Below are 27,891 nucleotides of genomic sequence, written 5' to 3' on the forward strand. Positions count from 1 at the left end.
CCCAGTGTTTTGTAAGACTGAATGAGTTAACAAAGGTAGAATGTTTAAAACTCACTCGAATGTAGTACATTCACAACAAACAGAGATGTTCTCACTTATTATTGATACAATTACTATTATTACTGTTGTACAGATGAGGAAACTGAGGCACACAGCAACTAAGGGGCTAACTCAAGTCCTCAGAGCTTGGAGGTAAGGACACCAATATCCGAAGTCAGGCAGTGGGACTTTAGAACCCTCCCCATTATAAGTGCTCAATAAATATTTGCTGACTGCATAGACGCCAGGAAGAATATGTGAGCTGGAGAGATATGGGAAGGTAGAAGAGAAACCAGCAAGGTAAACATTGAAGAGAGGAGGAAAATGGAAGAGTCTGTGATAAAAATAGGAGCAGGGAATTGAGAGAGAGAGGAAGGAGAAGAAAGGGGAAGGAGACGTGAACCAAGAAAAGTACATTACTGGAAATTCTCAGATAATAGTGAGGTCATTTTCTTTTCATCACAAGCTGCAATTAATTCAAGAGTGAGCACTCTGAAATACTAGAGATCATACTAAGAGAATTAAAAGCGACGTTAAAGCAGATTCACCTTGAAGTTAGCAAAACTTATTATAGAACTGGGCACAGATAATAGGAAAAAATACCTGATGACACGGCTTCATGATCAAAGTAGCTATAATACCTCTGAGCTACAATGTTTCCAGATTTACATGCCCTGAGGAGGTTTCCCCCTCCAAGAGTCCCCCATTCCACAGGACAAATGAGAGTTTTGAGTTTTGAAAGGTTTTCACAAAGAAATCTCTTACATAAAAAGATAAATAAATAAATAAGCATTCTGTATTCAGCCGAGAAGTTGAGAGGAAAGCAGAAAGACTGAACGGTTCTAAGGTTGGTGAGTTTTAGAACCACCACTGTGGTGATTTACACACAAGGTTATCTGGAAATGGATACAATAACCAGTAATCACTTACATTTGAAATGATGCCAATAAAGTTGTAAGATTTTCTTGGGTCCTCAGATGCTCGGAGGATTGCCTGAAATATTGCTTATTAAATACCTGGCACAATGCCTCATGCAGAATAAATGCTCACTTAATCCACAAAAAAACTATTTTTTCCCCAGTGCTATAGCTGTAGCACGAATAGAGACTGCCTATTCTTCCCCCACAGAGTGAGGTAGTGATAAGCCAGACTCACAAAGGGGAAGCCATTTAAGGCACTAATGACTCTGTATAATGTTGAGATGGTAGGCTATGGAGTTGAGACTGAGTAAGACTGGAAATGAAGCCTGGAGTTCTGCAGGCTTCACAGTGAGGCTGCCAGGAAATGTACAGATGGATATAAATAGTGAAGGGACTTTCTGCGTGTGTGGCAACGATCCTGCGTAACGGAGAGGAATAAAATGTGGTTGCATATGATGGCGGACATAGGTAAAAGAGGACATGACCGCTCAGACAGAGGTCTGTGAACTCAACAGCAAGGTGACGGTCACAAGTACAGTGAAGTAGCCAGGGATAAGGCTGGTCCTCTAGAAGGAAAGCTAGAAAATGGCAGGCGGATGTTGACTAACACTGGCAAGATTCCCAAGGGAAACATGAGATTAGCAGGTGACAACAGAGGAAAAAGCGTCTGGCTAAAGGGCAAAGAAAGTGGAGTAACCGGGAGGCCTAGGCACTAGAAGAGTAAGTATGGTTTGTTGAACAAGGAAAATAAAGCTGTGGTCTTGATGGAGCAGTGGGTAGTGATAAGAAAGCCCAGCAAAGAGCAATGAGATAAGGGATCTGAGAGATGGAGCAGACAGAGTGGTGATGGGGAAATGAGAGATTCTCCCTTAAGAAATTATTGAGGGTAGTAATAAAGTGAGCAAAGTTTAAAACATTGAGGTTGGGCAGATGGCCAAACTACCTTTTCCTTTCAGGAAACCATATGGTCCTTCAGAGATTAGGTGTACTGCTTTTGCAACCATTAAAATCAACATTGTTTCTAAAATGTCTTGAGGGGTGCCTGGGTGCTCAGTTGGTTAAGAGGCCAACTTCGGTTTCCATCATGATCTCATGGTTTGTGGGTTTGAGCACCACATCAGGCTCATGCTGACAGCTCAGAGCCTGGAGCCTGCTTCAGATTCTGTGTCTCCTTCTCTCTCTGCCCCTCCCCTGCTCATACTCATGCTCATGCTCATGCTCATGCTCTGTCTCCCTCAAAAAATAAATAATAAACATTAAAAAATTTTTAAAAATAAAATGTCTTGATATATTTGATGGTGATTCAATGGACTGTAAGCACTTCATAGCTAGCAATTGCTTCTGTTTTGCTGACTAAACTATTCTCACTGCTCAGTTAGAATTCTCATTACATGTACAGAAATTCAGTAAGTATTTACTAACCCACTGGACTTAACATTTTTTTATTTTACTTATTTTCTTTATTGGAGAGGAGGAGTGGCAGAAAGAGAGAGACAAAATCTGAAGCAGGTTCCATGCTCAGCATGGAGCCCGACATGGGGCTCAAACCCACAATCCTGGGATCATGACCCGAGAAGAAATCAGGAGTTAGACACTTAACGACTAAGCCATCCATGCACTGCATGGGCTTAACATTTTTTAAAAGCCAGTGAGAGGGGCGCCTGGGTGACTCAGTCAGTTGGGCATCAGACTTCAGCTCAGGTCATGATCTCATGGTTTGTGGGTTCGAGCCCTGCATCTGGCTCTGTGCTGACAGCTCAGAGCCTGGAGCTGCTTCAGATTCTGTGTCTCCCTCTCTCTCTGACCCTCCCCTGCTCACGCTGTCTCTCTCTCTTTTAGAAATAAATAAAACATTAAAAAAAAAAAAAGCCAGTGAGAACCAGTAGTCTTTGGGATATTGACAACAACAACAACAGTAACTGAAGAATTGAGTACTTCTATGTGCTAGCCATATGCAAATTAGGCTTTTATTTAAGCCATGCTTTGAGTATAATTATCCCCATTTGCTATGAGAAAACTGAGGATGAGAAGCATGAAGCAACTTAGCAAAAATCACTCTCATTCCAAGATTCTGATTTTTCACATTGGTAAAAGTGTTGGATAAGAATAAGGAATATATTTAGGAATGATCTGGCTTAAGACCAAAGTTCTCTGCCCAAACTTGCTATCATCTGTCCTTAATGAGAAAGGTGTCGGATAGTCTCTACTGCAAGCCTCCACCTACCCATGCCTGCATAGTGGTCGGAAAGAAATACAGTGTTTCACCAGACCTGTTTAATGTGCACAGTGCATCTATGAGGTAGGCACCATTTCCATGAGGAAACCAAAATTCAGAGCTAGTAGGAAAACTTCTAAGGTCATTCAACATAAGTAATGGAACACTGAGCCAGGAATTGAACCTAGTTTTGTACAGATAAACATTCTAGGATTTTCTTTTTTCCATCCTATTATAATTTCAGAATTTTTGTTTGATGCTGAACTCATCAGTAGCCTTGTGGTCTCCTGTACTTTTAGAGCAAAGAACTTCCTGAAAATAAGAAAATGAGGCAATTTAAAAAATAACTTAATTTGGCATGTACTCTCAGGTATGTAATTATATGTAGGGTAAAACGGTACCACTTTAAAAGACAACCAAAAAATTAGAGTTAAAATCTAAAGTAATGACATTTCAGTGTGGGTAACCTCGTCAGATGATAAACTCCTTCAATGTTTTATACACCTTCTGTGGTGTAGAAAAGCTTGTGAAAATAATAATGAGAAAAAGGGTTTGTGTACATGTAAATAGAAAGGAATGAAAAGAAATAGAAATAAAGTAACGAAATTATTCAGTGGTTAAATATATAAGACCAGCTTTAGAACANCGTTTGTGTACATGTAAATAGAAAGGCACAATGAAAAGAAATAGAAATAAAGTAACGAAATTATTCAGTGGTTAAATATATAAGACCAGCTTTAGAACATCACTGACATCCTAAACATAAAAATGTGTGGGAAACCATAAAATTGACTAATAATTAGCTGATAACTTGTAGAAATTGTCTTAATTTATATTTTTATTGTTGTTTTAAACAGTTTTGAGGGTATTCAATATGTATTCATTAAAAGGGTTTCATTCTATAATTTCTTATCATTTTCTCCAATACCACATGAATATGATTTTAAAATAATGTTCTACAGATGAGAAATGATGTTTTCCACAGATGAGAAAAGACGTTATAGTTAACACATCTGTACTCTCATAAAAATAGAAATTAGTTTGGCAAAGAAAATGCATTCATATTAAAATATTAAGAATTAAATGTAATGTCATAAAATCTCTACCTAAGAAAAGCCAGGAAGTTAAACCATCCATCACATATATTTAATGAGGCATTGTCTTTAATACTGGCTATTTCCTATAAAAGAGGACATACAGCAGAAAGTCTTAAAACACCCTTGCCTGAATATTTAGGCAAATGTACTTGAATTAGAAAACCTCTTATTAAATTATTCTAATAATTTTATTCAGACTTTGTCTATCCAAAAGCAATTTTCCTGTAAGAAGTCATTACCAACTTCTTAAGCAATGCATAAATATTTATTATCAAATATTTGGATCAATACTTTATCTCCTAACATAAAGGTTTTTAAAATTCAAAATGAGGTAGCTAGCTCAATCCCACACATCTTCAATCTTAAAACTGCCATTGCAAGAGAAATCCCAAATGCCTTACTAAAGCATCTATTTTAAACCTCCCCAGGTGAAATTCCAGCCACAGTATCCAGTGTCACAAAAAAGCATTTGCAAATAGTTGGCTTCTCATCTTTATAATGCAACTCTTTATGTCAACTACATAGTTTAAACTAGGTGTGTCAAATATATACTTTAAATGGATAATGTGATTATATGGAAGCCAACTTGAAAATAAACTATAATAAAAAATAAAATAAGTGGATAATATAAAATATAGAAGTATAATTTTTACAAATAGAGCTTTAGTACCGGCTTTACATTTTTCATGACTTAAAAATAAGAAACCATTGGGGGCGCCTGGGTGGCTTAGTCGGTTAAGCGTCCGACTTTCGCTTAGGTCATGATCTCGCGGTTCGTGGGTTCGAGCCCCGCGTCGGGCCCTGTGCTGACTGCCAGCTCAGAGCCTGGAGCCTGTTTCAGTCTGTGACTCCCTCTCTCTCTGACCCTCCCCTGCTCACGCTGGCTCGCTCTCTCTCTCCTAGAAATAAATAAAACATTAAAAAAAAAATAAGAAACCATTTTATTTCTTGAAAAGTAAATAAAGAGGCATCTGTATATAAAGATGCATAGAAATTATGCTTCTCTTTTTCCTCTAGCATATGATATACAGACAGATATAGATGAAGTTATATAGCTCTACATTAAATTGGTCCAAAAAAAACTTGTGATTGGGGCAGAGTTCATTGGCCATCTCATTTTTTAACTAATTTCAATTGTTTTATAATTCTGTATTTTATAATGTCTTGGGGACATTACAAAATCAAACAAATGCACACATATGGATGTAGCTTCACTTCTCCCCCGCCCCCCCAAAAGTCAAGATATTTTTGCTGCTGCTGCAGATAAATGTGTCTTCCACAAACAAGGTTTTTTCAGTCACCCTTACCTACAGTCAATATCCCTCTGGTATATGTGACAAAAGGAAAATTTTCCTCAAAGAGAAAAATAAAGAATGGTAGGTAATTCAATTATAGAATTTCCCACTGATATCTGTGATATGGTTGAGTAAATGTCTTTTCTCCACCTTCCAAAAGCAAGGGTTAATCATTTACATATTTTTGACCATTTTCAACCACATTACAAACAGCACCAAAAGTCCCTTTTATTATGGAGCTCCAGAGGAAGAAATTCCCTCACAGGTGCCCTCCTCCATCTTTCCTCCCCGCAAATGGTGTCTTCAAGAGAGTTGGAACCTCCATGGATCACAATATTGTTTGCCCAGGATGACCAATCTCTGAGGCAGGTTTCTTTTTTTTTTTTCTTTTCCCTTCAAGATACTTCGTGTTAACAGCCTGAGGGCGTTCAATCAGCACTGCTTTGATCTCGGCTGGAACTATAATTATTTAACATTGTTACATGGATTTCTATAATCCACCCCACCATTAAATCCCTTTTACGCCCTCATTTTCTGAGGCCTAATCTGCATCTGTTCACTTAGTTTGTCTTCTCTGCTGGTCTCCTCATGAGCCTGCATTCTCCAACATTCCGAATGATAGTTTTCTCTCTCTCTTTTCCCCTCTCATGAAATCATTTTCTTAACAAATTGAAAACAGCAAAGTTGTCTCCTGCATTTGGTCTATTTTTAAGAGATCCCTATTAAATACGAGTATCATCCACCATTCACTGCAAATTTTATTTTTTCCACTTTTGTGGAATTCATTTACTCAGTAGAGGTTTTATTAAAATAATGATAAGCATGTATTTGATTTTTTTCTTTAAAAAATGAATCTCTGTATAAGCATACACAATAGAAAGTAGCCAATGCTGTGGGTTTTTGAAAACACAAGAGGAAGGATTTGGTACCATTTTGCACTTCCTTATTTCTTCTTCAGAGAGCGAACTGAGCAGTTCTGGATGGGTCATAAAATGGAAAGATATAAAACTGATTGAGAATAGAGATCTTATGAGAACAGCCCAGGAAGAATGTCTGAGGAAGTCTGTGAAGGTAAGTCTCAAAAAGAAAAGGAGAAAGGACAAGAGAGAGAGGAAGGCAGTTTTGAAAACCTATTAAGGTCCTCCAAAAACCAGAGAATAGTATAGAGAAGAAAGTCGAGGTGAGAAGTATCGATTTGGATTTCCAGCAACTATATCAGAATCTCAGGTTGAGAGGGCCATGTAATTCTATTATCCCTATCTTATGGACTTCCCATCCATATTTTCTTATATCTACTTTAATAATTTATTCTATCATTTTATATTTTATGTTTTTTATAAGCCACCCCAAGTCCTTCATGGAATGAAATTGGATAAATGACTTTTTAAAATAACTATCTAAAAACCTAAAATAGTTTAGCACTTCAAGTTCAGTTAGAAGTTACATTGTAATTTTTTTTAATATTTATTTGAGCTCAAGCAGGGAAGGGTCAGAGAGAAAGGGAGACAGAAAATTGAAGCAGGCTCCAGGCTCCAGGCTCCAAGCTGTCAGCACAGACCCTGACGTGGGGCTTGAGCCTGCGAACCGTGAGATCATGACCTGAGCCAGACAGACACTTAACCGACTGAGCCACCCAGGTGTCCCCTGAAAGTTCTAATCTAATCAAGGATATTGAATTCTATGAAAGACCCTGGTTTTCTAAATAAAATAGTTACAAAATGACTCAGTATTTCTCTGGAAATCTAATGCAGGAAAATGATGTGAGGTTGAAACAAGACTTAAGACAGGAGAAAATCTGGCTATAAAATAACGATGATGATATCTGACTACATCACTTATCATGGTACTTAATGCTGCACCAGACACTCTTCTCAGGGCTTCATTCATGTAATGCTCACAAAACCCTCTGAAGCAGATATGCAGCACTACTGTTTTTACAGATGAGAAAGTTGCAGGGCAAGAAGATGATCTGGGGCAAGTCATTTGTCCAAAGGAACTGAGCCGTTAAGCTGTTAAAGCAAAATTTGCAAGCAACTTTTCGTCTCAGATTGTGTCTCCATTAGCCTACCATCCTATAGGCCTGACTTTACTAGCAACAGAAGACCAGGTAAGCAACCTAACTATTCTAAGACTTAACATCTTCACCTATAAAGCAGGGATAACCTATCAGTCATGTTGTCAGAACTAAAGGAGGTAATAAATAAAGTCACTCTTGTAGTGCCACAAAAAGGAGTGTCCTGTAGAGGGATGTCACTAGCATTAATGACAGCCACTGCCAGTGGGAGCCCTGGCTGGGTCATTTCTCTGCTACATTATTAAGTTTTGAAAGCCTCAATTTCTTCAACTGTAAAATGAAGCACAGCGAGTGGAGTCAGAGTGCTCTATAAATGGTGGCTGCTACGATTATTACATGTTTTCTAGGACAAAGCCAGATAAATGATGAAATTACACCAAGAATCAGAAAGCTTTGCACTAGAAAGGAAGCCTTCAAATTCACACAAACATATTTTTGGTATATGTGTAAGTACACATTAAACTTAATAAAAGGTTTTAATGAAAAAAATAAAGCGTATTTTCCTTATTTGTATTTTAGCAAAAAATGGAAAAAGAGGACCCCCAGTTAGGTGAAAGGATACCAAAATATGGTAGCAAACAACAGGTGCATTAACCAAAAAGGAGGCATTGTATGGAAAATAAAGAAGATGATGCTGTGATGAGCACAATTTTTGGAATGAAGCTTCCTACTTTCAATTTCATGATTGTTTGCTTTGTGACCTTAGACAAGGTACCTAATATTCCTGTGGTTTAGCTTCCTTATTAGTCAAGAGAGAAATAATATTCCTAGAGTTGTCATGAGGGAAAACTATGAGAATGTGTTTGCTTTTACATTCTTTGTGCCTATATCAGTAACTGGCACATAGTAAACTCTCAATAAATAGTGGTGCCAGAGATATGAATGCAAAAAGAGAAAACCAAAAAGTTCACAGGAGAGGGAAATACTGTCAGAAACAGACTTTTATAATTTCAACATTAATTCTAGGTAGTAGTTTTTATTTTTATTAGTTTAAGAGAAGAGCACCCTGAAAAAGAAATGCTTTCGGTCATCTTATTTTCTGGTTTTATTTTTATCTGTATTTTAATTCTTCGTTTTAGGATTTCTTAAGATGAATCTCAATGAGCCCAATGGAGGAAATGTCTTGAACTATATAAATTTAATAATATTAAATGCCCAAAGGGAATCAGAAGTATTATTAATTTCATGTACTTTTAAACCAAAGTTGAAGTATTTCATGCATTTTGTAACAGTTATATATAATGCCATCTTCAATCTACTTTATTAAAATATCTGATAACTATTTTTTTCATTTTATTATGCTTACCTCCAAAGTGAAAAAAAAATAGAGTTAAATCCAGACTAACGACCTCTTCTTTAATTTTAAAATGTACTAAAATATAATCTACTATATATTAATCATTAATTATTAGCATGAAATGTTAGCCTTAAGTTATAGGAGTTCTTAAAATAATTCACTTCCATTTTTCCAGACAGAAAAGCCTATTTTATAGAAAATTAATTTTGCCACATAATTGTAATTAAGATTTTTAATGAACGATTTGTACTTTTTGAAAATATCCACTTCTTTAAAAATCAAACAATTATTTCCTATAATACACACTAGTATGTCAAAAATGTGAAAAAAAAATGCATGATGTGAGGCTGAGTGGTTCTTAAAGCCTCACACTTCTCTTCAAATGTAATATAAAATGTAAATATAATTACTAAATCTAATTAACTTACAATAGTTAAAACACTTTTATAATGAATAAAAAGCATTTTATTTATGCTTACAGAATAAAAATAAAGGTTTATTTTCATGTAACCATTAGAAAACTCTTGCTTTTACACTGCTCAAAAACCTGTATGTATGTATGAGTGTGTACATGTGTGTGGGGGAAGGGTGCGGGGGCAGTGATAAAAGATGAGAGCAGTCAAGCTGTTTCTGGCTTGTTCCACAGCATCACATCCAGATCCCTGCTTTGCTGTGCTTGGGGTTTGGGTGAGGAAACCTTCCTTCCTCCTTCACCACTTTCAACCCATTTCACAGTAAACACAAATACTTATAAACAAGGCCAACAACTTTTATTTTGCCCAAGTCTCTACTGTGTCCTGACCAGAACTACTGCCATGGGCTGTTGCCCAGATGTCTAATATCAGCCCCTGTCTCATCCCTAACCACAGTTCACCCTCCATATTAATGCTGAGTAGGTTTCACTCTCCTTGGAATGGTAGAATGTCTTTTCCCTTCTTTTTCCATCTCCAAAATGTCTCTATGCTCACAAAGTAAAGAGGCCTTACCTGGCCTCCCAAAGCAAAGACAGATGTCTCTTTCTCTGAGCTCAGTTCATAGTCTTCAGTGACTTGTATTACCGTCCTTCATCAGCTTGGGTAAGATTTCTGTTAGCAAGATGTTACGCCTCTCCCTTCTGAGACCTTTTTCTTTATCCCTCCTCCCAAGTTCTCCAAGAATCCCCAAGAGCCAGGCCCAATTCAAAATTCCAATATGATCAGTTAAGCCACTGGGGCCCCTGCTTTGCTCCTGATTCCTTGTCATTATTGAAAACCACTCCTGCACAGGACAGTGCAATCTCCTCTACCAACATTAATAGTCAAGTGGGCTCATGTCTTGTACAACCTGCCACAGTGACGTCCTGAGGCTTCAGGGTTCAGTTTACTTAATTCACTCACATCTCAGACCAGCCATTCTTCCCAAGAGCAGGACCCTATGACACATTGTCTGGTCACATAGGAGTTCCAAATTTAAGAACAAAGGGTGAGGAAAACAGCCCTTTCTTAAAACCTAAGGCCTTACTTACTGTTGAGTTCTGGCTTTGCTTGTTTTCCAGAAACCCGTCCTCAGTGTACTTTCCCTGCTAGCTGATTTTGGTTAAGGCCGCCCAACCCAACCTGGTATGGACTGGTATTGTGTCCCTACCAAGATTATAGGCTGAAGCTCTAACTCTCAATGTGACTGTATTTAGAGACAGAACCTTTACAGAGGCAATATGGCTAAATAAGGCCATGAGGCTGGAGCCCTAATTCAATAGCACTGATGTTCATAAAAGAAGAGGAAGAGACATCCAGAGTGTGCACACACAGAGGAAAAGCCCTGTAAGGACACAGTGACACAGTGGCCATCTAATCTACAAGCCAGGAAGAGAAGTCTCACCAGAAACGAACCCTGTGGGTGCTTTGATCTTGGACTTCCAGGCTTCAGAACCATGAAAAATAAATAAATAAACTTCTCTTGTTGAAGCCAACCAATCTGTGGTATTCTGTCATGGCAGCAGAGCAACCTAACCTGAGTTGTGTAACTCAGTGTGGGGGAAAAGCAATGAAATCTGGCTGACTGCCACACAGAAAGCAACACAGATGCAAATCACTCCTCCATCTTGTCCCACCCACCTCCCCCCATAGCTGTGAGATCTCCAAGACAGGGGTGTTCCTGGCAAAGTGACAAAGGTCTGAAAAGACCCTCATTCTCACTTGTCTGATATTTCCATAATCAAGAAGGACCACTCAAGTGACTTCCTTTACAATGAAAAAGCAATTTTAAATAAACTTATTCTGTCCAGCTATGATATTAAAAATGGCAGGCATAAGTTTTTAAAAACTTTTTACTTCATTTATCACCTGATCTAACCACAATTGCATTAGTCACATTACATTAATTCTTGTTTATATACCTAATGTTCTCCTTTTATTCAATTTTCAAGGTAGGGCTCCTGGATGGCTTAGTTGGTTGAGTGTCCAATTTTGGCTCATGTCATGATCTCATGGTTTGTGAGTTTGAGCCCCACGTCAGGCTCGCTGCTGTCAGTACTGAACCCACTTTGGATCGTCTGTCTCCCCCTCCTTTGCCCTCTTCCTTGCTCAAGCTCTGTCTCTCTCAAAAATAAATAAACATTAAAACAATTTTTTTCAGGATAATGAAAAATATCCTTGACTGAAGAATATGGCAATCTTCTTGGAAAACATCTAATTTAAAAGAAAAAATGGGTAGAGGAAACTGAGAGAGCAAATACTGTGATGATAGAAAATGTTTTCTTCATGGGTGATGGGCATTGAGGAGGGTACCTGTGGGGATGAGCACTGGGTGTTGTATGTGAGCCAATTTGACAATAAATTATATTCATAAAAAATAATAAAAGAAAAGAAAAGAAAATTTTTTTTCCTCTTTTCTTTCAGTTTGTTTATATTGCCTTTTATAGAAAATATATTGGGCTACCATAAAGTTAAATAATGCACGGTTTATTAAAAATCCTGAAAATAAGTGGTATCAATCTCAGATCCTCAGTCACTTTGATATTCTCTCTTTGGCTTACATTCTACTTGAGTCTGTAAGACATACCATGTTTCCACCCCTATTAGAATATACTCATGCATTTGTTCTTTTCATTTTATTTTACAATATTAAAAAAAAAAATTACCTAGTTTTGAGAGACAGAGACAGAGCATGAGCAAGGAAGGAGCAGCAAAAGAGGGAGAGACAGAATCCAGAGCAGGATCCGGGCTCTGAGCTGTCAGCACAGAGCCTGACGTGGGACTTGAACTCATGAAACCAGGAGATCATGACCTGAGCTAAAGTCTCATGCTTAACTGACTAAGCCACTCAGGTGGCCCATACATTATTAATACAGTGTTCAAAAATGTATCAATCTTGATTGTTTCATATTATTTATTATTTGTATTCCCATAAACAATATGTATTTAATAAATAATAAAATCCCTATCTTCCCTATTTTCATTATTATATTCAATTACTTTAACATTAGCATTAAGTAATTTTTCATGTTAATGAAATTAATTAGTTAATTAACATGAAAAGGCTAACGGGAGGGAAAATCCAAGGAACCTGTTAAAATTCCATTCAATCAGGGGCGCCTGGGTGGCTTAGTCGGTTAAGCGTCCGACTTTCGCTTAGGTCATGATCTCGCGGTTCGTGGGTTCGAGCCCCGCGTCGGGCTCTGTGCTGACTGCCAGCTCAGAGCCTGGAGCCTGTTTCAGTCTGTGACTCCCTCTCTCTCTGACCCTCCCCTGCTCACGCTGTCTCTCTCTCTCTCTCTCTCCTACAAATAAATAAAAAACATTTAAAAAAAATTCCATTCAATCAGGAAGGCCTATGACTGATTTTACAGACGGTGTCAGTTGAAATGAATGCTATGCTTCTTGTTCCCTCTGATTCTGACCTGAAAACTTGAAGGAAAAAAGTCTTTGATTCTCTGTCTATTTACCCAAATGTAAACTTATGTTTAACACCCAATATGTTATTTTCCTTACTTTCCTGTATGTGACAACAAGAAAGCTTTTTTTAAACATGTAGCACTTTGAGATTTTCTTTCATGTAACCCTAAACTAAGGGCTACAGAAAATCTGCCAGGAAGGACTCTACTATTTACAAGAAGCTCAGATTCTCCCTCCTGACCCTTCCTTTCTTATTCCCCTCAAACTCTCTTAAGAACCTCCAAGAGCCAACCCCATTTCCAAGTAGGAGGCAAGGCCAGTTAGGCCACTATGGGCTCTGTTTTGCTTTGATTTCCAGAAAACGAACTAAATTACAGTGAGGTTTCTTTGTGGGTTTTACTGCTGATTTTTTTTGTTTGTTTATTTATTTATTTTGACAGAGAGAGAGAGAGCACGAACAGGGAAGGGTCAGAGAGACAGGGAGAGTATGAGAGAATCCCAAGTGGGCTCCACACTCTCAGCTCAGAGACAACACAGGACTGGAACCCACAAACCATGAGATCATGACCTGAGCTGAAGCCTAAAGTCTGATGGGTAACCGACAGAGCCACCCAGGCGCCCCACATTGCTGAACTTCTACAAAACTCTTTCATTGTCATTTTACCAGTTCATAGAGATAACAGAGCTTCAAAAGATGGCCTCTTTTCTAACTCTGGATTCCCATCTGTCACTTGAAGATACTACAGCTTCTGTTGTCTTTCAGAGAGCCCCTTCGTTTCTCAGAGTGATAGGAAAGATCATGCCTTCTCAGGTAACAATGGCAGGTCTAACTGGAAAGTGGAAGCTTCTAGACAGGCAAAATGGCAACAAGTTCACCACACCTGCAAAATTAAGCACTTTCTATGTATGAATAACAACTCAGAGGGTCTTCAATGTGAATTTACTGCTCTGCCCCTAGGGTCACTTGAAGGGATCGTAATTATGTGTGTAACTCATCAATGCTAAGCCTCACCACCAGCACCTGCTTCCCTTCTCCGTCTGTGAAAACTGCTCTCTTGGTCATCATCTCACCACCACTTTCCACTAGATCACCTTCCACTCTCTTTGCTACCACTGTGCACTGTACATACCTCTACAGTGGAATCAACAGCAATGTATTTTAACTATCTCATCACTTATCTGTCTGATGCTATGTACCAGGAGCTTTTTGCAAGGCAGTCTGAATCCAAGTGATCTTTTTATCTTTAGAGTCTTGCACAGCTATTCTTTCAATAAATGTTTGAACTAATGAAATTAATTCAATGTGGGCCCAGGTCTACAAAGGTGCAAGGGAAGGAGTACAAGATCAGCAAGCTTCTGCAAGTTACATTCATGAGTGAATAAGTTGCAAACTCCAAGTATCAATCTCAGAAGAAAGTGTAGGAATTTATTATGAAGACAAAATAATTCCCAAGGCCCAAATGTGCTCCTGATTAAAACAACAACAAAAGAATATTGGCTGTTACCAGTGTGGATACCAGAGAGAATGAAAAGCATACTTTGAACCCAATCACATTTAGAATACATTACTATATAGTAATATATTCTATATATATTATTATATACATTAAACTTAACATATCAATTACATTAAAAGTGATAAACCTCAAAAAAACCCACAAAGCATTTGCTAAGCTGGTTATTAGGGGATAAAAGTTGAAATGATAAAATTTAAAAGAAATGACAAAAATGTATACTGTAAAGTCTGAAGATACAGTAGGGGCAAGCAATAAAAAAAATAATCTACAAGTTAATGGATAGTTCATTCAGACTAGGTTAATACGAGAATATAATTTCTCCAAAGGCATATTCCTAAATTTGAAAGTCTGGAAGGTTCTTAGGTAAAAATAAGAGATAAATGATAATAATTGTATCAATAAACAGTTTCACAGAAACCCAACTATACTATATATTTACTAAGAACACTCAAGAAGAGTTGTTTGCAATAGCTGACTCCATTTGTTCACCTTTCTCTCCCCTACAACCTACCACAGTCTGGTTTCTGCTACCAGAGCTCCACTGAAATAATTCTAGTTAAAATCACTAACATCTGCATTGCGCTAAATTCAAGGAGAGTCTTAGAATCTCTGTCTTGACCTCTCTTGGCAGCAGTTAACCCAGGAGTGACTCGGGTCCTTCTTATAAATGATTACACTCTCCTGGTTTTTTCCATCTTGTCTGGCTACTCCTTATCAGTCTCCTCTGATGACATTTCTTTCTCTATCCTCCAGCAAGAGATAGGAGTTTTTCAAGATTCATGTCCCAGCCTTCTTATATTTATTCCCACCCCAGGCAATTTCATCTACTCCCATGAATTCCACCACCATGCATACATTGCTGACTCTCCCATTTCTATCTCTAGACCAGACCTCTCACCAAGCTCCTGGCCTATATAACCAACACTCTACTCAACAGCAACCCTTGGATGTTTCACGAAAACTGCAAATGACATTAAAAATCCAACTTATCTTTCCCCCTAAACATGCTTTTCCTTCGCTTTTCCGTACCTCAGTGAATGGGAACAAAATTCTCGAAGTTGAGCAAGCCACTTTCAATCACACCCTCAAATATATCCAGTGCGCTCCACAAACCATTTTCATCTCTTGATAAGACTCTTGCATTTTTATTGACCTTCTCGTATCCATGTTCTACAGAGCAGTCAGAGCAGTTTATATTTAATGCAAATATTAACATGTGGCTTTTATGTAGAACATGTCTTCACAGTGATCTTAAAGTTAAATTCAATAACGGTACTGTGGACTACGAGGTCCTGAATCACTGAGTCCCCCTTCCTTTAAGAATCTCACCTTATAACACTTTCTCTACTCTTTATTACTCTGAAATTGGCATAGAATGAGAAAGAACTAAGCATATATTGTCCCTTTCCTTTAAGAAAAGAATTTAGGGGTAATTAAACAGTGGATAATGGAAAAATCTTCAGAAAATAGTATCAGCTAATAATACAGAAGGGATGATAAAATGTAAAAATCACAATTGTGCAAGCCCTAATGATATAATGGAACCTCACAATAACCATCAGGTGAAAAGTTGAATGGGAAACTTCATAATGGATGGATCAAGCTGAAAACATGTGAATCCTCTGATACACTGTAATATCACTACAAGTGGGACATTCATCTTTATGTAATGTATACCAATATGAAGCAATGGAAAGTACCCAGCAACATATATCTATAGTATTATTGCCTATAGTATTGAATCTGAATATATTCAAGGATCTAGATTAAACTGCTGATTTATAACAAATATGGAGGGGAGAGGAGCATGTTACACAACCCTGCTAACATGTAATCTACCTAATTTAGAATGTGAAAAATATTCCAGGATAAATACACTGGTTTCTCTAGCAAATAAATGGGAGAGAGGAGTTGACCAAAGAGAGACTACTATCAATTCAAAAGACTTGAGAATTATATCAACTAGTATGTGGACCTTCTTCAAATTCTGACTAAAAAAACAAACATAAAGACATTTTTTTAAATACATGGGAAAATCTGAAGATGAATTGAGTTTATATAATATTAGGTTTATTTTTTATGCATTATAATCTATTGTTTGTGGTTATGTTTTAAATAAAAGTCCTTATTTATGAAAGAGACATACCAAAGCACATATGGGTAAAATGTCATCACTTCTGTGATTTGTTTACATAAATAAATAAATAAATAAATAAATAAATAAATAAATAAACTGATGAAACAAGAATGGTAAAATTTGATGATCTTTGAAGCTGGATAATAGGTAGATGGGGATTTATCATTACTGCCCTCTTATTTTATGTATATTTGAAACTTTGCATATTAAATTATAAATAAAAACAAATTAAGTTAAAATATTTGCTCCTCAGATAAGTCATTACTGACTCCCACCTCTCACAATATGGTTTATGGTATCATTTTCTCTCAAAAATCATTACTAATACAATTTGCAGTTTCTGTGAGGGCACAAACTCTCTGAAGTAGAGGGGCACCTGGGTTGGTTAAGCTTCCAACTTCTGCTCAGGTCATGATCTTAGGGTTCGTGAGTTCAAGCCCCAAGTCAGGCTCTGTGCTGACAGCTCAGAGTCTGGAGCCTGCTTCAGATTCTGTCTCCCTCTCTCAGACTCCCCCCTACCGCCTGCTCACTCACTCTCTCTTTCTCTCTCTAATAAATATTAAAATATTTTTTTGATTTAAAAAAAACCTCTCCACCCTACTTATGAACTGCCACATGTCCTAGAGTCTAGCACAGAACATTGCATATATTTAATGCTCAATATACAGTTGAATAAACAAACATTTGCCCAGCTAACCAACTTATTTCATCTTGTGGAATCAATCACTATTACCATTGTAATTAGTCTTCTAGTAATCTAGTCTTAAATTTGTGGCCCATTTGTAGCAAGTATATGTGTCCATATGCACTTGCTTTTATTTTCCATACTTTTAAACTACTAATGCATGTCCCTGTGTTGGTTTTTACTTATTCTTCTGAACCCAATTAAGTCCTTTTCTGACTCAGACAAAAGAAAAACAAATAATTACAAGGTTTAGTTTTTCTTTCAACTCTCCAGATATGAAAGCCAATATTTTTAGGTATTTTTTTCGGGGCAAAATGCTGAGTCAAGAAAAAGAACCAATACCAAAAACCCTTGTCCTGAAATAAATATTTAATGCATATGTTTTAATGAAAGAGGTTATAAAAGGGATAGCAAAGGGTTCTCTTATATGTCAATTCCCACAGGCTGGTAGTGTCTTCCTGGAGTGCTTTGTGGAGGAGAATTCTAAGCTGAATTACGGCTCAGCAGGACAGAGCATAATAAAAGTCCCGTTATTAACACAAGTGAGGGTGAGTAGCTAATCGAAGTAGGCAAACTGTGAAGCAGTAATACAGGCTTTATGTTTAAACTAGAAATATACAAAAGCATGTTTAGTAGTAAAACTTTTGATGTAGGGCCTAGAATTTTTATTTGTATAGGGCTCCCTGACTGGATTTCCACTAACATAAACAACATTCAAATGCTTCATCTACAATTTCTAGTTTGTTTCCATAGAGTGAGGATGTAAAACCACTGGATTGAAGGCCACTGGATTAAGGATATATGTTATGCAGTATGTTATAATGCAAAGATACATCTTTCCAGACAATAATTGTAAGTACTTTGCCTCCAACCTACATTTTTTTTTTGGTTGGGTTTATGTGTGCCCTAATTCTACATGAGAGTGAAAACTGGAGTAAAGAAATAAGATAAAAGGAACTTTTTACTGAGTTTATGTGGCATTCTGTTCTAGAAAAAGTAAAGGCTTTCATCTTTTAATCCGATATCCACTTAACTACATTACAGAAGATTTAATTTGACCCCCTCTTGTTTCATAAGGGGCTCAAAAGTCTGTAGCAATTTTTGACACTTTGTTACACTGTTTTTCTGACTCCTTCCCCACACGCATGGGCGTGCTCACGTGCACCCACACACACATACATACACACACACACACACACACACACACCCCTCCCTGCCTCATTTTCATATGGACACAAAGCATTGGGATAAAATGATGGTTCATTATAGTGGTACAGAGCTCTTATCTTCATCCGGCAAGAGTCATTTCCTTCCAAAGATTGAAATGCAAATGTGAAAATTAATGATAACTGCATTATCTGATAGCAGAGATAATACCAATTCACTGTCAGAGTAATACACAGTCATTCTACGATTTCCTCCGCTTCTCACAATATTCTTCTTACTGTCAGACTATATCTATGGTTAACTATGTTTCATAGGTTTCTGTTAATTTACTTCAAATGGCATTTCCCAGATCTTATATCTACCACATTTTCCCAATCAAAAAGGAAACGAAATCAGAACTGTAATCTCCAAGCTCTACTTTGGACTAGTAAAGAGGAAGGAAAAAAAAAAAAAAAAAACCTGTATCATTAGTGTGTGCTTCTATCTCACAGCGGACTTCCCAGCTACCATTCCACTTTATGCAAAACCCTCCCATCTTCTGGGTTCAAGGCACAAAGCAGAACTAACCCCGTCAACTGCATGAATCCTTAACGCTGACCAACAATTTGGTGATCAGTTTTTAGTATGGATGCAACAAGTATACACATCTGATTTTATGCTAGACATTTACTCTTGAAATTTTATTTGCATTAAAATTTCTTTAACAGACCAGTTAAATAGAACATAGTTAATATAATCTTATGATGACTTTTACATAGCAAAATGATTTTGCAGTTAATTCACTAGGCACATGTTAAATATAAGGCTCATCGCCTGTAAGCAATGTATTGGTCACTATAGCAAAAATGTTGAAATGATACTAAAACTAATATTAAGAGCTATTTATTGAGCACTAGGAAGCCTCGAGCTCCATGTTTGACATAGAAAATCTGATCAATGAGATCGTGATTATTATTAGCCCCATTTTATAAACAAAGAAACTGAGGGTTTATAGAGTTTTTAACTTCCTCAAAGTCACACAATTCAAGAGTGGCAGGGCCAACATATCAATGAAAGAAATATTTTTGGTATTTTCCACTCATCATTCTACCCCAAAATAAGTTACCTCTGATGGCAACTCAGATTTCCATTTAACAATCTAGGAGCAAGTTGTACTGTTTTGTAATATATAATATAAAAAATAATTCTGAATTTTATTTTAGTAATTCATCAAATCTTCAATACAGGATGTGATTTTCTACTTTATTTTTTAATTTTTTTAAACATTTATTTATTTTTGAGAGACAAAGAGAGACAGAACACAAGCAGGGGAGGGGCAGAGAGAGAGGCAGACACAGAATCCAAAGCAGGCTCTAGGCTCTGAGCTGTCAGCACAGAACGTGGCTGGAACCCACGAACCATGAGACCATGACCTGAGCCAAAGTTAAAAGCTCAACCAACTGAGCCACCCAGGTGCCCCTCTACTTTATTTTTTATTGAAACACCTCAAGCACTTAACATGTAAATACCAAAATAAAAGTGCATGCTTTTCTTGACAAGTCTGTATCAAGAAATCTAAGTGACTGCTTGCTCAAATTTTTATCTGTGCATGCTTCTATTGATATATATTTCTTGAGGGCATACTTATTTGCACAATTTGAATAATGCGATATGTTCATTTACTAAAGCTCCTGGAAATTTCAATTATAGTGTTTGTAAGCCTAGTGGTAGGACTTAGGTACATTCAATATTAAACCAGAGAAATCAGATTATTCACTAGCCTCAAATGCAAAACGAATGATGTCAACTAGAGAGTTAGTATTCTTAGAGTTGATATATCATGTGACTTTTGAAGTGCTCATTTCACAGAGGTATAGGATGAATTTATGATGATTTATCTGAATTTTCCTCCTTGAGTCTCCTGAATCTGAATACAGAAGTCAGAACCAAGACTTTGGCTATAGACTATCATTCTTTTTTTTTTTTAATGTCTTATTTATTTCTGAGAGAGTGAGAGAGCGAGACAGCATGAGCAGGAGAGGTCAGAGGGAGACACAGAATCTGAAACAGGCTCCAGGCTCTGAGCTGGCTATCAGTACAGAGCCCGACGCGGGGCTCGAACCCACAAACCGTAAGATCATGACCTGAGCTGAAGTCGGATGCTTAACTGATTAAGCCACCCAGGTGCCCCATAGATTATGGTTCTAAAGATTTCTTAAAATAAGAGAGAGCCAGAGTTGTAAATACTATTTCAAAATAAGATCAGCATTCTAACTGTTGGTAGGTGTGAGGTTCTAGAGTAAGAGAAGGCCATTAACATCTAGCAAATCCCACCCTGTCCCAAGCTGTCTGCTGGATACTTGCTTTCAAATTTCATCCACATAACAATGTTTCAAGGTAGTTATTATTCCCATTTTAAAGGTTAGCAAACTGAGGCCAGGGCTGTTCATATGCCTGAGGTCTGACTCTAAGATTTGCTCAGGTTCTTCTGTAGTTTAGACCATTCTCTACTTTCCAGGTTCACATGTTTATTTATTAGTTGCATCAGTCATCTAAATACAATGCACAAATAATTTTAAAAGATTAAAGAAGAGAAATGGCATCCAAGAGAAGTATGGACAGCATCATACTATACCTTTGGACTTCTCCCTGCATCTTTCATGATTATTAGTGAATAATAATTATTTATTGAATAAATAAATGTATTAGACTACTGATACGAAGGTGATGAAAGGTAAGAAGAGGTATCTACTTAAAAAGGAGAGAGAAATGATATACAAAGTATTGGCAAATGCAGATGAAATAGTAGATACCAAGTATCATATCAATTAGCTTCTAAGCAAGGTAATATCAGGGTAATTTTTTAAAAGCAAGAAAGAAAAGTAAAACTTAAAAACAGCTGCATGAAATACGGAAATAACGAGGTAATGACTTTTACACTGGCCTGAACCTTATAAGTTTAGTGCAGATCTGGTTCTCCTTTCAGCGAAAGATTCATAAAAGCATGAAAAATATTTAAGAGTCACAAATATTTAAACATTAAAAAATTTCACCATAGAAATGTTTACAAATGTAAGATAATTTTTCTAAACACTATTTAGATTCTGCCTAAACATAAGAGTTAGCAAAGGTGTGAGCAATTACTCAGTGCACCTTTTAGTTGAATAACAAGTAAGGCAAAAAGAAAAAAAAGTGGCTCAGGGAATTTGCATTTGATACAAATAGAACACTTCAGAAGAGTTGATTCATTACTGAATTGAGCCCACCAAGGAAGGCTGTGGAGTGGGCTTCAATCAAACTCTTTCAAACTCTTTCAAAATAAGATAAATCCTGATCCATCATAAATTATGTCACCTCTAAGTATCAAATTCTTTAGATAATTTCCTTGTCTTTTGATTCTGTTCTATTTTTAGAGAAAGCTGTCTATCTCTGGTTGACGCTGAGGCCTGGGTAGGAGGACTTTAAAATTAGGAGACCTTGAAATCACACCTGGCTCATTACCTCATGTCTTTACCAATTATTTGTGGTTGAATTCAAAACTAGATGCTCAGTATTTTTAAAGTTGTATCGGGTATATTACCAGGCTTTAAAAAAATTCTGAGAATTTTAAATGCTTCTGCTTTAAGACTCAATAATTTGAAAGCTTTTATAATGATCAGTATTATTTTATGTATAGGATCTAATTCTCACAAAATCCCTGCAAAGTGTGAATGCCATTTTCTACATTTTACAAATGGCAATATAGCAACAGAGAAAGTAAGCAACTTGACAAAAATCACCCAGCAAATGAGTGACAAATCCAGAATTTGAACCTAAACCCTTAGAATACAGAGCTCATCTGTTTGGAAACTGTAACGAAAACTTGGACAATTTTCTCTCCTTGATACATGTGGTAAGTACCAACATCATTCTGCAAATAACAAAACTCAAGGTAAAGTACTGATATAATTGCTATTATGTGATAGCAAAAGTGCAAAAGCACCCCCTATACTTTGTCCTGATTGAAGGAAAGTAATGAAATTTCTACCTTAAAAAATATATATATCCAACAGACACCCTTTTGTTATGAATCAATCTCATTAATTTAGGGGTTTGAAAATAATTAACCCCTCCTTTTTGGTGAAATACCTGAAGGGAAAAATCTGTTATCAATCTTACAACAAACAAACAAAAAAAGAACTTTCTTATAGGCACATCTGCTTAGATACATACCTTTTTCCTTTAAAGTTTTTACGTATTCACATGTGTCACAGAAAACAGCATAAACATTAAACATGTTCACCATAACAACTAAACAAAAATTTCATTAAATCAGATACATAAAAGAAATTTAACTCAACAGTGAAAAATCATGTCCTGAATGATACATCATTCCCTACCTTGCTCCGCTCTCTCTCTCTTTCTGTCCCTCTCTCTCTAAGTTAATAAAACAAGTTTATTTCTGGAAAAGGCAGCATTGAGTATGCCCATGTGTTTAATAATTTAACACTGCCTGAATGTGCTTACTTACTCCCAAGCTGCAGGGAATACAGAGGGCCCCAGACCCACAGAAAGAAGAAAATCTGCCCCTTCCAAGTTTACATCATTGTAAGAGCAGCCAGAAGGCACACTCTGTAAGCAGGCATATCCAAAAGGCCATTAAATCTAATTAGTTTTAAGTGTAAAAACTCTAAGTAGCATACATATACTTTATTCCATGAATAAAAACCATACTACACAAAGTTCATCTATGCTTTTTAAATTAAATGTAATCCTCAAGAAAAAAAATAAAATTTTCCAAAGATTTTTTTATTTTAATCCAAGGAATTCTTTCCTACATTGAGAAGACAGAAGCATTATGCTATTAGGTGAAAATGCCAGAAGTCTACATCTTCTTTCAAACTCTTCAAAAGTCGTATAACGGTACTTTAAATACAACACATTTTGATCCAAAATCTTGTATAACCATTATGCTATAGTATACAGACTACAAACATTTGTGTGTATCATGAATAACATTAGAAATGACATCATAATAATCAGCTATACTGCATCTTCATTTTTGTTTGCATTTTATTTTCCAGCTGCTGGTTTCAGAAAATTACCACTGGAGTTCCTCTCCTCTTCACGCACAGCAGAGAGCAATTTGCAAAGTCATGCAAGGGTGAAAATGTGATTGAAATATAGGGATCTTTCTTAATGAAAAATGTTACTGCTTTAGAAATTATGGCTAAAACTGTCTCAAAAAACTTGCTTATATCTTTAAGCCCTATGACATAATAGTCTCCATTTATAAATATACCAGCAATTGTAAATTACTTGGGACCAAATATAAAGAGTTTTTTATTGAGTTCTTATGAACTGTATATATTTACATAAAATTATATTGGTGTTTAGGAGTATTTTCATCATTCTTTTCTTGAAATGATTAAATATCAGGATTTTTAAAATCAAATTAAATTTTCATTCATAAAAATGAAAATGTCAAAAACCTTTAATCAAATGGGAGTATCTGTTGATATTTCCTAAACTTCTAAATACATATTGAGATTTCATCTATATTTACAATATGACTAAATTAAAATATTTCCTAAGGGTATTACTGTTACTTGTTTAAAAGTGTTAAAAATTAATCCCAATTTGAATGTAGATATAGGATAAAGATTTTTGTTAAAAAAAAAACAGGCAAGTAGAATGAAGTAATTCTTACGTGACTATGAAGTGAAACAAGATGGAGATTTTAAGCAGAAGAAGCACTGGTGTTTATACTTTATTTAACAAAAAGATAAAAATCTTCTTTAAATAATGATGTTTATTTAAACTCCCATGTAACCTCGTGTACACACATACACAGACACACACATAAGCTGAGATTCTAAGAGTTCTACAACCTAATTAAAATTTAAGGGAATAAAAGTGAATTCCTGATAGTACCAACAGCTGGTTGAATTTTAAATTTTCTGTCCTACCTGGTCCATCCCAATCATCTGTCTCAGCTCCAGGTTGGCCTGGTTTTTCTGACTGTGCGTCCCCATCTGATTCTGCTGTCTCCTGGGCTCCATCATCACCTGGAAAACACCAACACAAAGAGAAAAAGGGAAATAATTAAAGCTCTCTATTTGACATTCAGCACTATTGAAGGTATGCCCTTAGAGTACGTCTAAGCATATGTTACATGTATTTGTCATTACACAGATTAAATGACCATGATTAATCATACTAATATCTACTGTGCTTTTATAGTAAAGAAAATCAGCATTAGTCATCAATAAATGAATATAAACAAAAGTATTTCTGTAAAAAACTCATTCAGTATTAATATTTTATATAATAAAAACAGTATGTAATTACTGCTTTTAATATGGAAAACCTTAACTCTCATAACCTAGAAATAACAACAATTTCAGGAAACTATTATTATTGCAAATGACATTAATGTGATGTTGATGAGTTTTAAACTTTCAACTCCACAAACTTTATATTTCATTTCTATATATAGCTTCACAAAATGAATCATTTTTAAAAAGTGCAATAAAGGGACATGGAACGCAGAACCCCAGAGACAATCTGTTGTCATCATTTCCGTAGCAGAGGATCACGAGCTCTGGTGGGCAACAAAGAATAAAACACATACCCCACACCACCAAACCCTATGTTTGGAACTGAAGGATCTTTGACAGTTGAGTTGCCTCTTCCTTTCAGGATGATGACAATGAATAGCAATGGAATTATTTCCATAAAATAATAGATACTGAGCATTTACCACGTTTAAGGAACTGTAGTAGGTATAGCAGGATATATATGGAAAAATACAATACTTTTTTGGAAGGAGTGTAAAACTCATGTAAGAGAGTCAGTTCACAAATAATGAGAGTTCAAGACAAGGTCCAAGTGCCATAATAAAGGTACAAAGGCTCAGTAGTAAGATAGTGTTTTAATCTGTGCTCCTTTTTGCAGGTCACATAGAAAAACACAGACACATCAACCAATTATCTTCTAAGATCAGTGGAAGAGTTCTGCTCTCACTTCTCAGATGCAAAGAGGGATGGTTCTCAGCCTGCATAGACAAGTAGGCTCTACAGCCTTTCTATATTGTCAAATGCTGTGAACCCTGCACTGGGTGCCCCTCAGCCCAACCCTGCCTGCCCCGGTCCCCGTCTAGTGAGCCTCCTTCTGTGTCCCCTAATCCAGAGACTACAGGTTTAAAAGTGTATTCAGCAGGAAGATTACAACATCTGCTCTGACGGGGCAGAGCCCAAGTCGTACCAGTTGTTAAATACTGCATATACGTAAGTATTGAACTCAAGCTACTGGAATAACTGGAATCATTAAGTATTAGCTCTGGCAGAAAACCCTGATACTTTCTATGAGCTGGTTTTTCTCCGCTTGCCTTTTCCTGAGGGCCTCGATGGACTCTCCTCCCTCTATGTCTTACTTTGCATCTTGTGCCCCATGGAGGCAGAATTCTGTGGACCCCATCACTGGGGCTGCTTTATTCTCTTCTTCCTGGGTGGGTTCAATCAATGGGAGGCACTAACAGGATCAGAGACTCAGAGGGCAGGAAGAGAGAAGACAGGTCCATATACTCCAACCCCCATCCTTTTTATGGTCTCCAGATGGGAGCAATGGCTGTGTTGTGTGTTTGCACTTCTAAGCGGCTCATCTGCTTCTTCCATGCTCCCACATCACTGTCACTTCCCATGACTCTTCAGATCAAGAGAGCTAACAGCTTCTCGCTGCTGCCAGCCATCGATGCTTCCCATCCCTTGTTGGCTTGGCTTCCTTAACCTTATCCACAAACTCTCTTTAGCAAAGAGTCCCTTCACCAAACTCTCTTTAGCAAAACCCACTGACCAAGTCATCAGTGTCCTTCTGGGAACCATACTGAAGAACTCAATTTCTTCCCAACCTCCTTATACATTTATGTTCAGAATTTTTTGTCCAGTCATGGCTTTTACAGTAATTTGTAGTAAATGTTCTCTAAATAGTCACTAATTGGCTAAAATGAACACATCAGGAGACTCTAGACGCTGGCGAGGATGTGGAGAAACGGGCACCCTCCTACACTGTTGGTGGGAATGTAAGCTGTCGCAGCCCCTCTGGAAAACAGTGTGGAGGTTCCTCAAAAAGTTAACAATAGAACTCCCATATGACCCAGCAATAGCACTGCTAGGAATTTACCCAAGGGATACAGGAGTGCTGCTGCATAGGGACACATGTACCCCAATGTTCATAGCAGCACTCTCCACAATAGCCAAAACATGGAAAGAGCCTAAGTGTCCATCAACGGACGAATGGGTCAGAAGATGTGGTTTATCTATACAATGGAATATTACCTGGCATTGGGAAAGAATGAAATCTGACTATGTGTAGCAACGTGGATGGAACTCGAGGGTGTTATGCTAAGTGAAATAAGGCAGGCAGAGAAGGACAGATACCATTTGTTTTCATGTATAGGTGGGTTAGGAGAAACTTAAGGGAGGACCATGGGGGAGGGGAAGGGGAAAAATAGTTAAAGAGAGGGAGGGAGGCAAACTATAAGAGATTCTTAAATATTGAGAACAAACTGAGGGTTGATGGGGGAGGGGGAGAGGGGAAAAGAAGTGAGGGGCATGGAGGAGGGCACTTGCTGGGATGAGCCCTGGTTGTTGTATGGAAACCAACTTGACAATAAACTATAAAAGAAAAAAGTAGAGTCACTTATTGAGCACTGGGTGTTAGACGTAAGTAATGAACCCCTACTTCCTACTCCTGAAACATATTACATAATATGTTAATTAACTAGAATTTAAATAAAAACTTTAAAAAAGCAGACTCACTTTTTATAACATACAAACATATTTTTAAAAATGAAAATCGTATCACTGCTATAAAAGAAAAATCAGTATTAGATGCCCATAATAGAAAGTAATAATAAAAATAAATACAATGAAAATAAAAGTAACATTACTAAATTCTAGGTATTGTGCTTATTTAGACTCTTGAGTCTCTGGTCTCATTTCCTCATAAAAAGGAAAAGTAACAAGTTAAGTGATTTAAGTTACAGTAATATGAAGATGAAACATTTCCACTGATCCACAAAGAATATAAAAAGCTGGAAAACTTTCACACCAATTGACTCAGTGCTGTTTAATACAATAATCGATGTAGCACCTTAATCTTTTTGAGTACCCCCAGGATACAAGACCCAATTTGGGGAAATATGACCCTTACAACAGTTTATTTTTCTTGGACGCTAGCACCCACACTACACTCTGCCACCCACTTGAGTGAGCTTTTCATTGGACCTGTACAGACTGAGTGGAGGTTTCATTCAGGATAATAACACATGGGAATTTACAAGGGAAAATGTCCTCCCCAACACTGAAGAGTAAAGAATGCAACCTATAATTTTAAACAGTATCTATTTCTTCCAAGCACTTTTCTCCTGTCTTACGAATCTTGAAACAAGGAAATCTGAGCAAGGTCGGGGTGGGGGAGGACTCTGGAGATGATCTGATCCAAACTAAAGAAATTTACTGATTACAGAATTGATAATTGATGCACAGATAGGGTCAGTAACTTATGGATGATCTTATAGCCATTACATTTATTTCTGCCTCTGTCACCGCTCCCAAA

The 27,891-nt window shown here is 36.9% G+C and overlaps 1 protein-coding gene across 1 annotated transcript in view; it reads right to left on the bottom strand.

Moving 5' to 3' along the window:
• Window positions 1-27,891, bottom strand: part of ZFPM2 (zinc finger protein, FOG family member 2) — a 373,593-nt gene that overhangs the window by 322,400 nt on the left and 23,302 nt on the right. The window contains exon 3 of the mRNA XM_077748221.1: window positions 24,243-24,341. Coding sequence (XP_077604347.1) covers window positions 24,243-24,341 — 99 coding nt within the window. The remainder of the gene's footprint in view (window positions 1-24,242; window positions 24,342-27,891) is intronic.

Source organism: Crocuta crocuta, unplaced genomic scaffold (genome assembly GCF_008692635.1).
Source record: "Crocuta crocuta isolate KB4526 unplaced genomic scaffold, BGI_CrCroc_1.0 scaffold39, whole genome shotgun sequence".
In the NCBI taxonomy this organism is placed as follows: domain Eukaryota; kingdom Metazoa; phylum Chordata; class Mammalia; order Carnivora; family Hyaenidae; genus Crocuta; species Crocuta crocuta.